At 41.2% G+C, this 22040-nt stretch overlaps 2 protein-coding genes across 3 annotated transcripts in view; both read left to right on the forward strand.

Moving 5' to 3' along the window:
* Window positions 1-1739: 1739 nt before the first annotated feature.
* Window positions 1740-16152, forward strand: CUNH2orf16 (chromosome unknown C2orf16 homolog). Its single transcript, XM_036263443.1, has 8 exons — window positions 1740-1768; window positions 1987-2067; window positions 2481-5887; window positions 7454-8089; window positions 8192-9493; window positions 9620-11227; window positions 11729-15379; window positions 15596-16152. Exons 1-8 carry the CDS (start codon window positions 1740-1742, stop codon window positions 16150-16152), a joined length of 11271 nt encoding a protein of 3756 aa, XP_036119336.1.
* A 533-nt stretch (window positions 16153-16685) lies between these two features.
* Window positions 16686-22040, forward strand: part of ZNF512 (zinc finger protein 512) — a 32694-nt gene continuing 27339 nt past the window's right edge. Inside the window, exons 1-2 of one of the 2 annotated variants that reach the window (XM_036263226.1) lie at window positions 16686-16802; window positions 17366-17424. In XM_036263226.1, the coding sequence (XP_036119119.1) occupies window positions 16773-16802; window positions 17366-17424 (89 nt within the window). In that variant the 5' untranslated portion in view covers window positions 16686-16772. The remainder of the gene's footprint in view (window positions 16803-17365; window positions 17425-22040) is intronic. The other variant, XM_036263227.1, reaches the window with a different exon arrangement.

A 22040-nucleotide genomic window follows, 5' to 3' on the forward strand; every position in this document is an offset into this window, starting at 1 on the left:
TGTGATATGCAGAGGTCATTTTGAGATAAATATATAGAAAGATAATTTGTAAATATATTAACCTGTATTTTAACATCAGCTTTTCTAGTGCTGGATGTTTTTAATCAATGGTCTATTATAGACATAAATAATATATGACAAGTATAAAATCAATCTAAAACTGTTTAAAAGTTAAAACTACCACGGTGCTAGGGGTATTCAACTGAGTAATAAATTGAGTGACTGAATAATGTGGACATTCATGAGTTCCTCAGTAATTGTTGTAGAGGCTCTTTTAATATCTTCTCAGAGTCTAATGTTCTAGTTTAAAGGGAAGAAATAAAAAATTGTTTTAGAAATTGTAACAAATGTCATTTTTGCCTTTAAAATGAACTGGAACACCCTTGAAAAAACCCAAGAGCTTGCTAACTAGTAGTTGGAAAATTCTGACCTACAGGACAACATTAAAATGCTACAGTTGGCTTAATCTGGCTTCTACCTACCTTTTCAGCTTCATCTCTCACTACTTAGCAAAAGCACACTTGACAGTCATGACCTTCTAATCTCGGTGTTGTTCCCACTTGCCTGAAATGCTCTTTTTTAAAACAAATTTATTTTTTATTTTTTTTTGAAATGCTCTTTCTTTACCTAAAAAACCTTTTGCTGACTCTCCAAACTCCAATATAAATGGCAACTTCTTGAGCAATTCTTCCCTTCTCTCCCAAGCAGTTAATGACTGTCCTCTGTATCCCCTAGCACTTATATTTCTGTTACAGCATTTACCAGATAATATTGTAATATATCTGTTTAGAGATCTGTTTTCTAAGTTCCTAGAATACAGGAATCATATTTATCTTTGTAGTCCTGGCACTCCACACAATACCAAGAACTTAGTAAGTACTCAATAAATGATTCATCAATCAATGAATGAGGTGGTAATTGTTGCTGTGGCTGTGGATGGCAATTATCTCAATATTTATGCCTATAAGATGAAATGCACTGTCAATAAATTCTCTAACCTAAAACACTACCTGATTTTTTTTCTTTTTCTTTTTGTGCCTCTCTAGACTTCAAAGCAGCATAGATTGAAAATGATCCAGAAAATCACAGGTGAGAAAAATGCTATGCTTTATTCTTTAGCTCAAGGCTAATGACAGATCAACTGTGGGTATTTTTTAAAACTCTAGCTTTTAACAACTGATGGAGGGCAGGAGGTTGAAAAAGATTATGTTAATGAAAGAAATGTGCTTATTTTTTCTAGCATCTCCACTTTCAAAGAGATGTAAATGGCTCCATAATTCTTTCCATGCTTCCTTTCCTCATTTCATTTTGTGTAATGCTCAAAGTATCAGGAAAGAAACTTGGTGAGATTGAAGAATGGAGAAGGGGTAACTACCAAGAGTTTGGTGTAGAAAGTTTCAATACCTTTTTCCCTACCACAGATAAACTCTTTTGGAGGGAAAGATATGTGTTATATCTGTTTCCCCGAGTCCAACTCCCTACTACCATGATTATTCCTCCTCTTTCCAATGGCTTACATCTATTCTACATGGCGAGGGCAGTATAGTTAAAGAAACAAACTTGAGACCTAGGCTAAACCTGAGCTCTACCACTAATTAGCTTTATAATCTTGGGCATGACTTCATCTTTGTTTCCTTATTTGCAAAGTAAGGAGTTTGGACTAGGTGATGTCAATAGTCAAAATATTAATAGATTCTTTACCTCTACTCCTAGTTCAACAGTGGGAAGAAAATCTCAGGATGGGTTATATTAAAACTAACCTGACATGGTGAGTAAAACTGATCTTTACTGTGTCTAAGTTTTCTCTCTTCAGCCTATCCTACTGATAAACTGTAGAAAGTTAAAAGTAAGATACCTGGGACTCTGTTTTACTTTCCACACTATCATAGCTGTTTACTTTCTAAGTTAAATCCCTCTTCTTATTGGTTTCCTTACCAGTACTTTTAATATCACTTCCATTACACTGACATACTCTTTTTCATCCAGCTTTTCAGGCCTCCCTGAGGGATGGACCCAGGAATGTATACTCTGTCTTCAACGAATCTTCCAACATCTGGAAAGTGCAAGGTCAGGGAATATAGTTTCTGAGTGAGAATTGAAGGTGGTAGAGTTTTTAAGAGGGAGGGAGGAAGGGAGATGAGGAAGGAGGGAGGGAGAAGGAAAAGAGAGTTAGTTAGTTAGTTAGTTAGTTAGTTAGTTAGTTAGTTAGTTAGTTAGTTTTGACAATGGGGGAAAGTTCTGGGTTTAAAGGAAATTTAAGAACCATTGGTCTATTGATCATTTCTGATAGAAATGAATGGCCTTGGTCTTGGTGGAGGAATTCTTTCCATAAGTAAATGATGTTGGAGAAAGCAACCTTTTGTTGTTGTTCTTCTTCTTCCTCAGTCCAAAATATTTTGCATTTTAAATGATTATTATTTTTTCCTTTTTCACCTTTTCCTGTTTCAAACCAAAATGAAACTTTTCTCTTTATACCCTAGATCAGCTCTTATGGAATCATGTTTGCCTGAACCACAGGATATGATTTCTTCCTCCACCTCCCCTGTTCTTGTGGCGCAGGAGCCTATTCTACCATTTTGTGACTGTAAGATGGCAAAATATCCTACTAACCACAGCACCTCTTCTGGGTCATCATGCAGCTCCAGTTTGTCTCACTTTTCTGAAGGAACAACCTGGCAATTCCGAAGCCACAGTTTACCTATTTTATCTAAAAAGCAACCACCTGTGTTCAAGAACCAAAGCACATCCCTGCCTCCTTTTCAGCTCTCAGACCTTGGGAAATCAAAACTCCTTCAGAACTTGGCAGCTCTTTCACCTTTAAGACCTCAAAGCTCTTTAATGAATTCTATTTTTGAATCCCTGGGTTTCTTCAAACAAGTAAAAACAAAATATGAGAGAAGGAGCAATAATCATCTAAGATCAGATCATCAGCCAAATTCTGTTTTCAAGAAGAGACCACAAGTCCCAGGATGGACTCCAATCCAGCTGTCTCCTTTGGCTAGGTGGGAGTTAGAGGGACATATGGCTTGGAAGGTTTGTACTTTGAAGAAACAAACAGTGCCTCTGCCTGTGAGAGAATCATGGACGATGCTGAATTATTTAATTGAGTTACATGGAGGCATCCCTGAACCAGAGAAACCCCAAATCCATTTATCTATGCCCATTCATCAAAGCATTGAGCAAAATATCAACAATAAATCCCCAGACCTTCCATCATTTCAGCGCCATGTGAACACTGGAGTGGAATCTGGATTAAATAGAACAGAAACAAAAATTTCACAATCACTTATCCCAGGTAAGCAGTCACAACCTGGGGGTGGCCCCCAAATCCTTGGATCCAACCCATTAGTTACATCAATGGGAACTCCACTTCCCAAAAGTTTAAAAGTTGACATAATTCAAAAGGAAACCACTTTCCTGCAGAAGGACTCAAAATATATGCTAGAACTTAGTATAGAGCAGAGGGTAAGAGGTCTTCCAGAAAAAAGCATAGAGCAGCATGAGACCCAAGTGACTAATGTGGAATTGACTCCAAGGCTATCATATCAAGTCACAGATAGAATAAAGGTAACACCACTGGCATTGCTTCAAGTCATGGATTCAATGGGGATGATTCCAGAACCACAATCAGAATTGACAGAATCTGTGGGTTTGTTTCCACGGCCAAATGAAGTTGTAAAACCAATGGAAACAGTGAGTGTAAGCTCAAACTCAGCATATCACATTATTGAATCAGTGGAGGTAACCCCAAGTCCTCAGCATCAAGTTATAGAATCAAAAAAGATGACCTCAAGACCACTGAATCAAGTCACAGATAATATGAAGGTAACTCCTGAAGCATTGCTTCAAGTCATGGATTCCATGGGGGTAACTAAAAAATCACACCCACATATCATAGAATCAGTGGGAATGACCCCAAGGCCACAATATCAAGTCAAAGAGTCAGTTAAAATTAACACATTTTTGAACCATCAGATCATACAACCAGGAAAGATGAGTCCAAGGCCACAGCATACAGTCATGGAAACTGTGGAAATGACCCCAGAGAGACAACATAAAGTCATTGAGTCAGTAGGCATAACTTCAAAGCCACAAAGTCAAGTCATAGAACCATTGAAAATTATTCCTGGGCCAATATGTCAAAACACAAAATCATTGAACATGACACCCAGGCCATTGCATCAAGTCATGGATATCATAAAAGTAACTCCAGTGGCACTATTACAAGCTATGGATTGCATGGGAATAATTCCACCAGCACAGCCAGGTGATACCCTAGATTCAAAGACTTATATTTCTAATTTGACCCCAAAGGCAACTCAACCAGATGATTTGACTTCTTCTAGTTCTCCTACTACTATTGATCCACCTGGAATTAGAGAATCTGTGAGTGTACCTCCAAAGCTACCACCTAAAGTCATGGAATCAGGGATGCCATTGCATCAATCCATACATTTTCTAAAGACAACCCCAATAGCATTAGGGTCATTCATGGGAATGACCATAGAACCACAGTCACAAGTTGTAGAAGCTCAGGATTTGACCCCAAGGCCAATATTTCAAGTCAGAGAATCTCTGGAGTTGACTCCTGGGCCATGTATTCACGTGCTAGACTCTGTGAGGATGACTCCACAACCATATCAACAAGGCAGAGAATCTATGACATTAACCCCAGTGCCACCTCAAAACATGGAATCTTCAAGGTTGACCCCATGGCATCAAATTCTGGAATATTCTGAGATGAGCCCAAGGCAAAGCCATCAAGTTATAGAAACTATGGAACTGACCTCTGACATATGGCTACAAATGAAGAAATCTGTAGAGTTGACACAGTCCCATAATCAAATAATGGAATCTTTAAGGACAACCCCAAAGCCACTGGGTCAAGGTACAGAATCTATGGGAATGAGCCCAAAACCACTGCATCAAGTTACAGAATCTGAAACAATGACTAGTACATCACTGCTTCAAGGCATGAAAAATATGGGGGCAAAGCCAATGTCACAACTTAAAATTATGGATTCGATTAAGTTACCCCTAGGGTTGCCAAATGTAAAATCTGAGAAACAGACCATGAGACCAGGGTTGGAAAGTATAAAACCTGTAGATATAACCACCAGTTCTATCCCACAAATAGTAAAATATGAACAGCTGATCCCAACTGTGAACTCTTTAGAATTGGCCATAGAACTTCAACAGCAGAGTGTAAAATCTGATAAGTTGACCTCCATACCACAGCTACAAAATGGGAAATCTGTGCAGTCATACCCAGGATCTCAGCTTCAAGGTGAGAAAACTATCCAATTGACCCTTGGACCACAACAGCAAAGTGAAAAATCTGCTGAGTTAGCCCCAGAACAACAGTGGCAAAGTAGGAAATCTATAGATTTGACCTCCAATTCACAGTTGCAAGGTATAGACTATGTTCATTTGACCCTTCCACCAGAGTTGCCAGATTTAAAAACTGTGGAGTTGACCCCAAGACCAGACCAGGAGGATATGAAATTTGCGGAGTTGGCCCCAAGGCCATGGTTACAAGATATAAGATCTGAGGAGATAGCCCAAGTACTATTGCTTAAAGATGTGGAAACTCCTCGAATGGTAGAATGTAGGGGGTTGATTCCTGAGACACCAGTAGAAGGTATGAAATATGAGGAGCTGATACCAGGAATACACATTCCGGCAGTAAAATCTGTACAGTTGATCCCTAAATCAAATTATCAAGCCACAGAACCTGAAGGATTGACCCCATGGCATCAAGCTTCAGAATCTTTAAGGATGATTTCAGAGCCAGGATATCAAGAAACAGAAGCAAAGTTAATCTCTGACACTTGTCACCATGAGAAAGACTCTGTGGGGTTGATACAATCATCTTTAGAAAATAACCCAGGGCCATTGAGCCATGCTTCAGAATCTAGGCAGATGAACTCAATGTCATTCCAAGGTACCCTTGAGACAAAGCTCCAAAGTATAAAAGCCATAGGGGAGACCCCTGTGTCACAATACACAATACAAGAATCTCTGAAGTTGGTACCAGGATCAGAGGTACAAGGTATGAAATCAGAGATGTTGATCCCAGACTCCCAAGATACTAAATCTAATCTTAATCTAGGACCATATTCAGAAGTTATGAAGTATGAAGATTTGATCTCAGAACCACAATTTCAAAGTGTGAAATCTGTTCCATTGATCTCAGAACCACAGCCTCAAAGTATAAAACCAGAGTCAGCCCCATTAGTGGTAGGATCTAAAAAGTTTATTACAAGACCAAAACCATATGTTATGGCGTTGACTCCAGAGTCACAGCCCAAGGAAGCAAATTCTAGGCAGTTGAATCCAGACCCACAATTACAGGATGTGAAATATGTTAATTTAATTCAACAGTCAACTACACCCAGAGCTGTAGAATCAGAGAAGCTGACACAAGCGCCAGTGCTGCAAAGTATATCAGACCACTTGACTATAGGGCCACAGTTGCAAAGTGTCAGATTTTCAAAGTTATCTCCAGGGCCACTTCTTCAAGGAGGAAAATCTATAGATTTAATATCAGGACCCCTGCACCAGGGTGTGAAATCTGATGAATTGTTCCCAGCTTCCCCAATGCAAGAAATCAAATTGTTTGATTTTTTCCTACAGCCAAAGCATCAAAGTGATAGATCTGTACAGTCAACTAATGAACCACAACCTCAAGGTATAAAATCTGTGGAACTAAATTCAGGACTATGCTTAAAAAATGTTAGATTTTCTGATTTGACCCCAGAACCAAAGCTTCAAGATTTCAAAGATGTGCAGTTTATACCAGGAACACGGATTCAAGATATAAAGTCTGCAGAGTTTGTAGCAGAGTCATCTTTGCAGTTAAGCCAAGGGCTCCCAGCTGAAAATATGAAATCTATTTTGTCTGTTGAAGGATCACAAATTCCCAGCATGAAATCTGTGACACTGACCTCAGAAATACAATTTCAAGATGTAAAATCTGAGGAATGGAAACTAGGGCAAAGGCAGCAAGATGTTGAGTTTTCTTCATTGACGGCAGGGCCAAAGCATCAAGGTGTCAAATGTGGGGAGCAAACCCCAGGATCATTGTTTCATGGCAAGAATTCTGTGGAGATGACTTCAGAGTTAGGGCTTCAAGATTCCAAATTAGCAAAGATGTATCCAGGGCTTCAAGTTATGAAACAGGTGGGGCATAACCAAGGGCCATGGCTACAAGATAACAAATTTAGTGATCTGACATCAGGAACTCAACCTGAAGGTGTGAAACCTTCAGAGTTAAAATCAGGGCCACAACTACGATGTGTAAAATTTTCTGAGTTGACTCCAGAGCCAAAGAAGCAAGGAGTAAGCTCTATGGAGTTGACCCCAGGACCTGAACAGCAAGGGGTTAAGCCTGAGATGTTAGTACCAGAGCCACTGTTTCAAGGTGTAAAATGTGTAGAAGTAGGTCAAATGTCAAACTTTGATAGTGACATTTCTCATAAATTAGTCTCAGAGCCACAGATAGCAGATGCAAAATCTATGGAATTAACTCCTGGGCAACAGTTGCCAAGTGTAAACTTTTCTAAGTTGATCAGAAGTCCACAGTTACAAGGTATGAAATCTTCTGAATTGATCCAAGGACCACAGATGCAAGATGTAAATCCTATGGAGTGGACTCTAATCTCAAAGTCTCAAGATTTAAAATCTGAGGTACTAATCCCAGAGCCACAGCAAGAAGATATGGAATCTGTGGATTTAACTCCACTGTCGCATTTGGGAGGTATGAAATCTATGCAGTTAACACCAAAGCCAAAATTGGGAGATGCCAAATCTATAATGTTTACCCCTGGGCCACAGATGGGAGATGTGCAACAAGTGGAGCTGACCCCAAGCTCAAAACTTCAAGGTTTAAAGTCTGAGTTGTTGATCTCAGAATTAGAGCTGGAAGATGTGAAATCTGTGGCCTTAACTCCAGGACAATGCTTAAGATGCCCAAGTCCACACCTGGAAGGTAAGAAATCTGTGGAGTTAAGCTTAGGACCACAAATAGATGTCAAAACTGTAAAAATCACCCCAGATTCCAAGCTTCAAGGTGTGAAATCTGTTCAGTTGACTTTACATTCAAGAAGTCAAGAATTTAAAACTGTGGAGTTGGTCCCAAGAATGCAACGGCAAGATATAAAAACTGTGAAATTAAAACGTGGGCCAAAGATGGAAGGTGAGAATTCTGTGCCTTTTGCACCAGGGCCACTGCTCCAAGGGCCTCAATTGCAAGGTAAGAAACCTGAGGAATTGACTTCAGAACCACAAATGCAAGACATGAAATTTGTGGGAATTACCCCATGTTTAAAACTTCAAAGTTCAAAATCATTAGAGGAGACTCCAGATCCACTGCAGTGGGAAAAATCTGTGAAGTTGACCCCAAGGCTAAAGAAGCAGGTAGTAAAACCTGTTAATGTAACCAGAATACAGAAGTTTCAGGGAGTAAAATCTGTGGATTCAGCACCAAGGCAACAGTTTCAAGGAATGACACTTGTGAATTTAACTCCTGAGCCAGAACAGGATGGTGAGATATTTGTAACCTCACCAGAGAAGCAATGTGTGAATTCAGAGCAATGTGTGAAGAGAGGGTCTAAGTCAGAAGATGGGAAGTCTTTGGAGTTAATTCCAGAGCTAAACTTTAAAGATGGAAAATTAGTAGAACTCAACTCTGAGTTAGAGTTGAAAGATACAAAATCATTTGAATTGGCTCCTGAATCAAATATTCAAGGTGTAAAATCTAAAGAGTTTGAACTTGAACCACAGTTGCAAAACATAAAATTTCCCAAGTTGACCCCAAGGCCACAGCTGCACCAAGTGAAACCCTTGGTGTCAACTTCAGAACCACAGCTTCAAGGAGTAAAAACTATTGATTTAAAACAAGAGCCACAACTTGAAAGTATGAAATATATTCAGTGGATACAAGAACCTGAGTTCCAAAGTGTAGAATCTTTAGGGTTAAATCTTGGGTTACAATCACAAGATGTCAAATCTGCAGAGTTGAAATCTTTGATACAATCAAGAGATGTGAAGTCACTAGAATTGACTCTAGAGCCAAAAACTCCAGGTGCAACATATATGGAATTCAACAGTGGGCCACAGTTGCAGAGCGTGAAAACCCCTGAGTTGCCCCCAGGACCACAACTGCAAAAAGGGAAATTTCTGACATCAACATCAGAGCCACAGCATCAAGGTATGAAAAGTGTAGGGTTAAACCAAGAGCCACAGCTTGGAACTATAAAATCTGTTCAGTGGATGCCTACAATAGAGTTTCAATGTATGAAATCTCTGCCAAATCTTGGGTTTCAATCTCAATGTGTCAAACCAGCAGAGTTGAAACCTTTGATACAGTTAAGAGGTACAAAATCATCTAGGCTGACTGAAAAACCAGAGCTTCAAGGTATACCATCATTGGCATCACACCAGGAACATCAGCCTCAAGGTTCTGATTTGAAACCTTGTTTACAGTTTAGAAGTATGGAATCACATGACCTGACCTTGAGGTCAAAGCCCTGTGATATAAAATCTATGATGTTCAAATCCAGGCTTCACTTGCATGATGGGAAATCTCCTAAATTGACCCCAGGACTACAGCTTCAAGAAGTGAAACCCTTACAGTCATCCCCAGGAACACAGCTTCAAGGTGTAAAGTCTCTAGTGCTTATGCAAGAACCACAGCTTCCAGAGGTCAAATCTGGCATATTAAGCCAAGGGTCACAATTACAAAGTGATAAAACTATAGAATTGAGCTCCCCACTGCACTTGAAAAGTGTGAAGTCACCTGAATTGGCTCTTCAAACAAAGCTTCAAGGTGTGAAATCTGAGGATTTCAACTCTGAGTCACAGTGGCAAAGTCTAAAATCTTCTAAGTTGCCACCTGAGATAAAGTCCCAAGATATGAAACTTGCTGAATTAAATCCCAGTTCACAGTTGCAAGGTACAACTTCTTCTAAATCAACTGTAGGGACAAAGATTCAAGGTGTCAAATCTATAGATTTCAGACCTGGGTCATTGTTACAAGGTATGAAATCTTCTGAAGCAACCTCAAAGGCAAAGCTTCAAGATGTAAAACATAAAAAATTCAGCCCTGGCCCCCAGTTACAAGTTGTGAAATCTTCTGAGCTGAAACTGGGGACAAAGCTTGAAAAAGAGAAATCAGAATTCAAGTCAGGCTCGCAGTTGCAAGATATAAATTATTCTAGGTTAATCATGGATATAAAGCTTCAAGATGTAAAATCTAAGAATTTCAGGTCTGGAACACACTTGCAGGGTATGAAATCTGAAGTAACCCCAAGGGAAAAGCTTCAAGATATGAAATCTGTAGAATTCAAACCTAGTCCAAAGTTAAAAGGTGAGAAATCTGATTTGACTCAAGGGAAGATGTTTCCAGGTACAACATTTGAGTTGGACTCAGATTCACAGTTACTAGACATAAAATGTTCTGACTTGATCATGGGTATAAAGCTTCAAGATGTAAAATCTATGGGGCTCAATTCTAGACCACACTTTCAAGGTATGAAATCTTCTGAAGTGATCCCAGGGATAAAGCTTCGAGATGTGAACTTCAACTATAGTCCAAAGTTACAGGGTGAAAAATCTTCTGATTTAACCCAGAGGAGGAAGCTTCAAGGTGTGAAATCTGTGAAGTCCAACCATGGACCACAGAGTCAAGGTGAGAAATCTAATTTGACACTAGAGAGGAGGCGTCAAGATTTGAAATCTGTTGAGTTAAAACTTGTTCCACAGTTACAAGTTGTGACATCTGAGTTAACACCAGAGACAAAGCTTCAAAGTGAAGAATCTGTGGGATTCATCACCAGACCAACGTGGCAAGATATGAAATCTTCTGAATTGACTCTAGGTACAAAAGTACAAGATGTTAAATCTTTGGGGTTCAACTCAGCCCCACACAATAGGAAAGTGTCTATGTTGACACAAGGTATGAAATCTATGGAATTCAAATCTGGGGCAAAGTTGCAAGGTGCAGAATCTTCTGAGTCAATAAACTTTCAAGTGATGAACTCTACGGAGGTCAATGATGGCCCAAAATTTCAGGCTGCAAAACCCTCTGAGTTGGCCTTGGAATCAAAGGTTCACAGTGTGATATCTTCTGAGTTCAATGCTGGTAAGCAGTGGCAAGATGAGAAATCTTGTAAGTTAAATCCATGGCCAGAGCTTCAAAGTGTCAAACGTGTGGTGTCCAATCCTAGGCTACATTTGCAAAATGTAAAATCTCCAGAATTATGTAAAAGGACAAAGCTTCAAGATGTGAAATCTATTGAATTCAATCCTGAGCAACAGTTGCAAGATGTAACATTTTCTAAATTGTGCCTGGGAACAAAGTTTCAAGGTATGCAATCTGTAGAGTTCAATGCTGGGGCACCATTAAAAGAGGTAAGATCTGAGCTGAGCACCAAGATGAAACTTCCAGATGAACCATTTCTGGAATTCAAGCATGAACCTAAATTGCAAGGTGGGCAATTCTCTGAACTGAATCCAGGGCCACAATTTCAATGTATAAATTTTATGGCATTTAACACTGCACCAGTGTTGCAAGGTCTAAAATCTTATGAGTTGAATCCTGGACCAGATCCTCAAGGTACAGAATCTAAAGTATTCTACCTTGGGCCACATTTGCAAGGTATAAATTCTTCCTCATTCATTTCAGACCCAAAACTTCAGTGTGTGAATTCTACTGGATGCAATCCTGGGCCACATTCGCAAGGCGTAAACTCCTCTGAATTAACTTCAGTTTCAAAACTTCAAGGTATGAAGTCTTCTGAATTGAATCAAGGGACAGAGATTCAAAGTGAGACATCTAAGGTGTTCAACTCTGGACCACACTGGCAAGGTTTGAAATCTAAATTGATTCCAGAGTCAAATTTTCTAGGTGTAGCACCTATGGAATACAACCCTGGGCCACAGATGCAGTGCAAAAATTCTTGTGAGTTGAATCCAGGGCCAAAATTACAATGTGTAAATTCTACTGGATGTGACTCTGGGCCACTCTTGCAAGGTGTAAAATCTTCTGAGTTGACTTCAGGGACAAATTTTCAAGGTATAATGACAACGGAGTCCAACTCTGGCCCAAAGCTGCAAGGTGTGAATTCTTCTGAATTGAATTCAGGGTCAGAACTTCAATGTATAAACTCTATAAGGACACAAGGCATGAAGCCTTCTGAATTGAACCCTGGGTCAGAATCTCAAAGTACAAAGTCTATTTTATTTAATTCTGGACTACATCTGCAAGGTGTAAAATTTCAGTTAACTCCAGGAACTAAGTTTCCAGAAGTCCACGTTTTGGAGAACCATCTTGGGTCACAGCAGCAAGCTGGGTACTCTGTTTTAGATCCTCCATTAAATGGTGCAAAATCTGAGTTATTTGTACCAGAGCCACTGCTTGAAGATGTAAAGTCTGTGAAGATGAACAAAGAGCCGTTGCTTTGTGGTGCAAATTCTGTGAAATTGATTTCAGGCTCTGAGCTGCAGGACTTAAAATGTGAGGTGTTGACACTAGAGTCATGTTCTCAAAAAGTGAAATCTGTGGAGTTAAAACCAGGGTCAAACACTGAAGTGAAATCTGCAGAATTAACCTCACAGCCAACATCTCCATTTGAGGATCCTGCAGTGTTGACTCATGAACAAGGGCTTCAGGCTGTGAAATCTATAGGAATAAAAACAAGGCCTCTTCAAGTTATGGAATCTGAGGATTTGAATCTAAGACAGGTATATCAGATGAGGAAATCTGAGCAGTCAACATCAGGAGAAGAGTTACAAATAGGGAATTATTTCTCTAGGTTTCTGCATAACTCTTCAAACTCAGGTATATCAAGCCCTGTCAAAACAACATCTGAATTAGGTCTTTGGGATTCTGAGATGACAGAAGAATCTAGAACCTTGGATATAAAAAACCTCTGGACAGATATTTTTCATCCTAAAGAGTCCTCCATAGACCCTGCTTCAACCTTTCCCTTGCACCTTCTTCATAATCAACCCTCTGATAAGACAGCTAACACTACAGAAACACCCCATTCCGGGATCCCAGGAGTGGATGTCATATCTAAAGAGAAGATTCAGAGGAGGCAGGTGGCCAAGTTAGAGAATTCACTCCAGGGCCTCTTCCAGCATCCACAACAAAGGTGGATATCAGCATCAAAGGCCTTTCAGGCAGGATCAGGGGCTCGAAGAGGCCTTACCTGGTCTGTCCTGGGAAGACAACAGAATGTCTGGGAGAGTCACTCCTGGAAGCAGAGACTACCTAGAAAATATCTTTCCAATATGCTAATGCTGGGGAATGTCTTGGGGACCACTATGGAAAGGAAGCTTTGTTCTCAAACATCTTTAACAGAAAGAGCCACTGCTGATACCCGTCAATTTATTCAGAATTTATTTGGGGTTCCTGCTGAATTGATGAAATTTTCCCAGAGTTTGCTAGAGGTAGATCGAGGTACTATTTCTAAAGCTTCAGTGGTCAAAAACTACATTCAGAGACATACTTCATGCCATGGTCATGAGAATAGAATGGCCTTAAGGATATGGACGCGTGGTTCTATGTCCTCCATAGTACAGCAATATTCTGGAGCTAGAGTGAGAATAAAGAAAACAAACTCAAAGCTCATTGGTATATCCCAGGAAGTCCTTAAACACATGCCTGTTTCATATACAGGGGGGCAGCTTCCTGACCCAGCAGAGTCAGAGTCTTCTTTCAATATATTTTTCACTCTGAAAGATCCTGTTCCACTGGAAGAGAGTGAGAACTCACAGAGTGAATCACAGAAAAGGATTTTTGAATCCCAGCACCCCCTCAAGCCAAGTTATCTTTCCCAGGCCAAGGCAGACCTCCCAGAACAGCTGCAGTTGCTACAAGATCTGCAGCTAAAAATAGCAGCAAAACTGTTAAAGAGTCAAATACCCGACAATGTACCTCCACCGCTAGCTTCAGGTCTGGTCCTAAAATACCCTATCTGCCTACAGTGTGGCCGATGTTCAGGATTTCATTGTTGTCATAAATTACAGGCCACTTTTGGGCCTTATCTTCTTATCTACCCACAGCTCCGCCTTGTAAGCACTCCTGAAGGCCATGGAGAGATTAGATTGCACCTTGGCTTTAGGTTACGAATTAGAAAAAGATCCCAAGTTTCAAAGTATTATAGAAGAGAAAGATCCATCACACCAAGGAGCTCTATATCATCATCACGAAGGAAAGCTAAAATCTGTACTCCAGCTTCCAAGAGTCCTACTTCTACAACAGATTTCCCGTTTCAGTCTTCCCAGTCTCCTGCTTCTGTACAAGTCCACATTAGGCAAAAGCAATGTGGCAGCCCTGACCTACTAGGAAAGACAGATATTGGAGAACCTGGGCACTGTGAATTCACTGAAGTGCACTCTTTATCAGAGAGTAACTCTGAAAGCAGTCAGGATGAAAAATGGACTAAAGTGAGAACCAAATATACCCATGATTCAAAATATCCAACAAAAATCACCAAGGGATTCAGAACACAAGACAAAAAATTCCATACAAACAGCAGATTCATAATACTGAGTCCCTCTAGGGAATTACCAGCCCAGTTAAAAAGGAAAAGGAATGGAGCATCTCAGACTACTGCCTCTTTAAAAAGACACCCTAAGAAATCCTCCCAACCCAAATTCATTGAACTGCTTTTTCACGGACTAAGGAAGGCATTTCAAAGAGCCCACAGGATTATGGCAGTTGCTGGGCCAAAGCCTGAGGACAGGACAAAGGCAGACCATTTGTGGTCAAGCAAAAACTACCAACCAAAACAAAAAGCCAGAGACCAAAGCTTACCAAGAGATATCAAAAGAGACCCGATGTCAGTTGTCAAGCTAAAGCCAACAGACCCAGCCACTAAACAGGGGAGCACATTGTGGGAAGAAACAGACCAATCCAGCTCAACTCAACAACCAGAAACAGATAACTCTTTCCAACCCAGACCTTACCCACTGCCCAGGCACAGAGTTCCCAAAAGAAGTACCACCACAATCAGACATCCTTTGGGTACCATTCAAAATGACAGTGGCAGATCTAAGAAAAACTTCTACAGAAAAATCTCTAGCCCAGAGTCTATGAGCCCCAAAAGAGGAATCAGAGTTCAGGTCCAAGAGAGAATCCTATATGGTACCCCTAAGGAGAGAACCTCATACAGTCGCCTTACAGAGAAACACACACATAAGAAACCAAACCACCACAGCTTCCGTAGGGAAAGTTCTTCTCAAAGGAGCCATAGCAGTCCATCTCAGAGGAGACATCGCAGTCCATCCCTGAGGAGCCATCGCAGTCTCTCTCAGAGGAGACATCGCAGTCCATCCCAGAGGAGCCATCGCAGTCCATCCCAGAGGAGCCATCGCAGTCTCTCTCAGAGGAGCCATCGCAGTCCATCCCAGAGGAGCCATCGCAGTCCTTCTCAGAGGAGCCATCGCAGTCTCTCTCAGAGGAGCCATCGCAGTCCATCCCAGAGGAGCCATAGCAGTCCATCCCAGAGCAGACATCGCAGTCCATCCCAGAGCAGACATCGCAGTCCATCCCAGAGGAGCCATCGCAGTCCATCCCAGAGCAGACATCGCAGTCCTTCTCAGAGGAGACATCGCAGTCCATCCCAGAGGAGACATCGCAGTCCCTCTCAGAGGAGACATCGCAGTCCCTCCCAGAGGAGACATCGCAGTCCCTCCCAGAGGAGACATCGCAGTCCCTCCCAGAGGAGACATCGCAGTCCCTCTCAGAGGAGACATCGCAGTCCCTCTCAGAGGAGACATCGCAGTCCATCCCAGAGGAGCCATCGCAGTCCATCCCAGAGGAGCCATCGCAGTCTCTCTGTGAGGAGCCGTCACAGTCCCTCTGAGAGGAGATGTCGTAGTCCCTCTGAGAGGAGATGCCACAGACTCTCTGAGAGGAGATGCCGCAGTCCCGCTAAGAGGAGAGGACATAGTCATTCTGAGAGGAGCAGACCCCGTCACTCTGAGTGGAGCCAACACAGCCCATCTAAGAAAACCCATGGAAGTCCCTCTGAGAGAACACCTCCCGGTCCCCTCAAGGAGGGAGACAAACACACTTCCTCTAGGGAGAGGCCCATACATAATTTGTTTCAAGATTTCAAGAGTTACCCAAATGTCTCCTAGGGACCACACATACACGCACACACCAAAGCAGGGCAAGTTTGGAACCCTGAAGCAAGCAGATGAGATTTCCACCCCCAATATTCATTTATTTCCTCAAGTCTTCACCAAGCTTGCCTTTCCTGGCTTCTTTCCTGCTCAGCCACTGACTCCAATTCTCGCACCCTCAGCAATGAAAGAGCTTATGCCTCTCTACCTGGGGGCTGGGACAGCGGGAATGGGTCTGCAATTTCTCTAAGATAAATAAAGGGGCAATAATTGATTTCCTTGTGCACCTAGAGAGACCACTCGTCGTCCTGGGAGGAGAATGAAGGGTGGAGGGACACTGAAGGAGAGGGAGGGGTTCCTGAGGCCGGCTTCAAGCTCCTCTCGCACTCACAGCCCTCTGGGTCCCACTAACAACCCGGGGGCGGGGTCTCTGAGGAGTCGGAGGGTGGCTCGTCACGTGACTCACTCGGCGGCAGCAGCCCCCTCGGAAGCCGCCAGGCGGAAGTAGACGTTCAGAACCGAGTTGGGCGGCCCAGACTGCGCAGACTCCACATCCGGGAGAGGCGAGGAGAGCAGAAGTGGCGTTGGTCTGGCCGGAGCCCTTGGGTGAATTTGTTAGGCGTGGAGAGGGAGTGATGTCTTCCAGACTCGGTGCAGTACCCGCCGTGAGTTTCTCGGTTTGACCGTTATGCCTCAGAGGTAGCGCTGTCGAGCCTGCAGCACGCGGTCCTCGCTTTTGTCCCAAGCTCACAGTTGGTTTTATCAGAGCTCATCGCAGGCCCCACCCTTCTAGGTCAGATCTACCTGTTCCCCCTCCACCCCCCACTTTTCCTCTTCCTTTTCCTCACCTTCTTGGACTCAGTTCGTCGCCAGATTGCCATTAGTTTCTATTCCTTTTTTAAATATCCAATGCCTCCCATATCCGTTGTCCTCTCTTTTCCCCTCCCTTTAGAGCCTCTATCCAGACAGGGTTTTAAGAATGGGGAAGATGAAGGCTCTGGTATTGTCACCTGCCATAGGAGGATAGGACGGCACACTTCTAAAAACGTCCTGCCTCCTTCGTTTGAGGTGGTTGCCCCGGGAGAGCTTCATTTCTTCTGGGCACAGGGGTATTGTCTTTTTGTCAGGCGAACGTATCACCACCACACTACAGAAACAGGTGGGATTGTCTTTTTGTGGTCAGGGTTCAGAGGCCCCTAGCATTCACTCATGTGCTTGCGTTTGCTAGACCCCGGGACCCACATCCTTTAAGCAGCAGAGGAGCACGAGGATCGTAGGAACCAAGAAGTAAGTGAGGTTTTCTGAGGTCCATTTATAATTGTGTTGCCAGCGCTGTCCATTAGAACTATCTGTGGTGATGAACATTTTCTGTATCTACACTGTCCAGTACTGTAGCTACTAGCCACATATTGCTTTTGAGCGCTTGAAATGTGGCTAGTGTGAGGAACTGATTTTTAAACTGTATTTAATTTAAATCCACTTAAATTTAAATAGCCACCTGTAGCTAATGTCTACCTGATTGGACAGTGCAGGTCTAAACTTAGAGAAAAACTTGGCTTGCAAAAACAAAAAAAGTACACATGGTAATAAAAGTGGAACCTGTGACTCAGTATAGCCTGCATATATGTACTCATGGATACATTGATGAACATGGGAAAGACTAATAAAAATGACTGTAAAGCCCAGGCCGGTTTGGCTCAGAGATTAGAGCATCGGCCCTTGGACCAAAAAGTCTCAAGTTTGACTCTGGTCAAGGGCAGGTACCTCAGTTGCGATTGGGTCCCTGGCCCTGGTTGGGGTGGTGTGGGAGGCAACCAATCCATGTGTCTCTCTCACATCCTTGTTTCTCTCTCCCTCCCGCCCAACTTCCCACTCCATCTGAAGATATATGGAAAAGTATCCTTCGGGAAGGATTTAAAAAAAAAATGACTGTAAGAAATCCTAGTATTTTCAAACTTGGCTTCCAGACTGATGATGTATTATTTTGTATATTGAATGTGCTAAGCTTTTCCAAATTAATACAAACAGTTGTTAACTAGGTACTCATTGGAAGGGATTAATTCATTTAGATAACATTAATTGAATATCTGCCATGTTCCAGACATCACATCTGTTTCCTATCACTACACAGTGGTTTGCATGTCTAGGATTTGTTTAGCCATCTACCTTGATGAATATTTGGGTTATTTTCACATCGGGGATATTACAATAAAGCTGCTATGAACATTCATGTACAGGCCTCTGTGTGGAAACATATTTTTGTTTTGCTTGATAAATATCTAAGATAGTATTTATTTACTAAGGCAGTATTTAGCATTTAAGATGGTCGAGTCATATGTCAGGAGTGTGTTGAACTTTATAAGGCATTGTTTGTTTTCCAAAATGATGGTATTTACATTACTGCTAGCAGTTTATGAGAGTAAATCTTTAATTTTAGCTAATTTAATGGGTGTATTAAGGTGTTTCATTGGGTGTTTTTTTTTAATTTGTATTAAAAAATTATTTTATTTATTTATTTATTTTAGAGACAGAGGGAGAAATATCAATGTGAGAGAGATAAATCGATCGGCTGCCTCCTGCACACCCCCTACTGGGGATCAAGCCCATAGCCTGGGTATGTGCCCTGACCAGGTGTCAAACCAGGACCTCTCAGTCCATGGGATGACACTTTTCTTTTTAATATAAGCATTTAGAGCTTTAAGTTTTCTTCTAAGTACTGCTTTAGTTGCACCCCATAAATTTTGATTTGTTCAGTTTTGTGTTAATAACTTCAAAATATTTACAGATTTCCCTTGTGATTTCATTTTTGACCCATGAATTATTTAGACGTAGATTGTTAAATTTTCATATTCGTTCCCACTGGGGATCGAACCTGCAACCTAAGTAGGTATGTGCCCTGACTGGCATTTGACCAGCTATGTTTTGGTGTATGGGACAATGCCCCAACCAACTCAGCCACCCAGTCAGTGAGTACTTCTGTCAATTGCTGAGAGGTAGAGGTCTTAAAATTTTCTGCTATGAGTGTTGAATTGTCTGTTTTCTCCTTTAGGTCTATCAATTTTACTTTGTGTACTTTGAGCCTCTGTTATAGACACATACAGTGGGCAATTATGTCTTCCTGATGATTTGTTACTTTTATCATTATGAAGTGTCCCTTTTTATCTCTGACAATACTTTTGTTTTGAGTTTGTTTTATCTGTTATTAAAATAGCCACTCCAGCTTTCTTGGATTCACTGATTGCATGGTATGATTTTTTCATCCCTTTACTTCTGATCTATATATGTCTTTATGTTTCAAGTGTACATCTTGTAACTTAGATGCATATATGGATTGCCTGTGGACACACACAATAGGGTGGTGAAGGCCTGGGGTGGGGCAGGAACCAGGTGGAGGGGGACAATGGGGAAAAAAAGGGGAGACATCTGTAATACTTGCAACAATATTTAACAAAATAAAGTATACATCTTATAAGCAGCATATAATATGGTACTGCTTTTTTATTCACCCTGTCAGTCTGATTTTTAGCTAGAGTATTTGGACCATAAACATTTATTAAAACATGTTTATTTTTATTTTTATTTTTTTTAGTTTTGTTACAGATGTTTCTCCTTTTTCCCCCATTGACACCCTCCTCCCGCTCCCTCCCCACCCTGTCCCCAGCTTTGTTGTCTATGTCCATTGGTTATGTGTACATGCTTATAAGTTCTGTGGTTTATCTCTCCCCCTCTACCCCCTCTTCTGGGGATTGTCAGTCTGTACCCTACTGCCACGTCTCTGGGACCACCCTGTTCCTCAGACTGTTATGTTCATTATATTCCACATATAAGTGGGATCAAATGATATTTGTCTTTCTCTGCTTGGCTTGTTTCGCTTAGGATAATACTTTCCAGGTCCTTCCATGTCGTCTCAAAGGATAAGAGATCTTTCTTTTTTTTTTTTCCATCCTCACCCGAGGACATTTTTCCATTTTCTGTTCAGATAGAGTAGGAGGGAGAGAGAGAGAAACATTGACGTGAAAGGAACACATTGAGTGGCTGCCACCCACACTACCCAACCAGTGCTGGGGACAAACTGCAACCAATGCATATGCCCTCAATGGGAACCGAACCCCGGTCTCTCTGAACCACAGGCCAACTCTCCAACCGCTGAGCCAAACTGGCCAGGGTAAGATCTTTCTTTATTACAGCTACAGAGTACTCCATTGTATATATGTACCACAGCTTTTTTATCCATTCGTCTACTGATGGACATTTGGGCTGTGTCCAGATCTTAGCTATTGTAAATAGTGCTGCTATGAACATGGGGGTACATATATTCTTCCTGATTTGTGTTTCAGGCTTCTTAGGGTATATTCCTAGAAGTGGGATTACTGGGTCAAATGGCAATTCAATTTTTAATTTTTTGAGGTAACACCATAGTTTTCCATAGTGGCTGCAGAAGTCTGCATTCCCACCAGCAGTGTACTAGAGTCCCCTTTTCTCCACACCCTCGCCAACATATGAGCATGTCTTCATATGTCTCTTGGCCATATCTATGTCCTGTTTGGAGAGGTGTCTATTTAGCTTCTCTGCCCATTTTTTAAATTGGTTTTTTTGTCTTCCTTTTGTTGAGTTGTATGAGCACTCTATATATTTTGGAAATTACCCCTTATCTGATGTATCATTAGCAATTATGCTTTCCCATACAGTGGGTTGCCTTTCCATTTTGATGGTTGTTTCTTTTGCTGTGCAGAAGCTTTTGAGTTTGATATAGTCCCATGTGTTCATTTTTTCCTTTGTTTCTGTTGCCTTAGGTGATGTATCAGTGAAAATTCTTCTGCGTATGTCTGAAATTTTATTGCCTACATTTTCTTCTAGGATTTTTATGGATTCACGAGTCACATTTAAGACTTTTATCCATTTTGAGTTTATTCTTGTGTATGATGTAAGTTAATGGTCTAGTTTAATTATTTTGCATGTAGCTGACCAATTTTCCCAGCACTATTTATTAAAGAGGCTGTCTTTACACTATTGTATGCTCTTGCCACCTTGGTTGAATATTAATTGAGCATAATATTTTGGGTCAATTTCTGGGTTCTCTGTTCTATTCCATTGATCTATGTGCCTATTCTTGTGCCGGTACCAGGCTGTTTTGATTACAGTAGCTTTGTAGTATAACCTGATATTCGGTATTGTAATCCAGCCTACTTTGTCCTTCTTTTTCAAGATTGTTGTGGCTGTTCGGGGTCTTTTTTGATTCCGTATGAACTTTTGAAGTATTTGTTCTAGTTCTGTGAAATATGTAATTGGTATTTTGATGGGGATTGCATTGACTCTATAGATTGCTTTGGGTAGTTTGGACATTTTAATGATATTAATTCTTCCAATCCATGAACAAGGTATGTGCTTCTACTTTTTTATATCTTCCTCTATTTCTTTTTCCAATGTCTTGTAGTTTTCTGCAAATAGGTCCTTTACTTGTTTGGTTAAGTTTATTCCTAGGTATCTTAATTTTTTTCCTGTGATGGTAAATGGGATTTTTTCAGTTTCTCTTTCTGTGAGTTCATCATTGGTGTATAAGAATGCTGTTAATTTCTTGACGTTAATTTTGTATCCTGCTACTTTGCCAAATTCATTTATTAAGTCTAGTAGATTTTTGATGGAGTCTTTAGGGTTTTCTATGTATAATATCATGTCATCTGTGAATAATGACAGTTTCACTTCCTCCTTTCTAATTTGGATCCCTTTTATTTTCTTCAAGTCTGATTGCTGTGGCTAAGACTTCCAGTACTATGTTAAATAAGAGTGGCAAAAGTGGGCATCCTTGTCTTGTTCCTGTTCTTTAGGGAAATGCTTTTAGTTTTAGTCCATTGACTATGATGTTGGCTGTAGGTCTTTCACATATGGCCTTTATTATGTTGAGA

This window comes from Molossus molossus, unplaced genomic scaffold (genome assembly GCF_014108415.1).
Source record: "Molossus molossus isolate mMolMol1 unplaced genomic scaffold, mMolMol1.p scaffold_m16_p_15, whole genome shotgun sequence".
Lineage (NCBI taxonomy): Eukaryota > Metazoa > Chordata > Mammalia > Chiroptera > Molossidae > Molossus > Molossus molossus.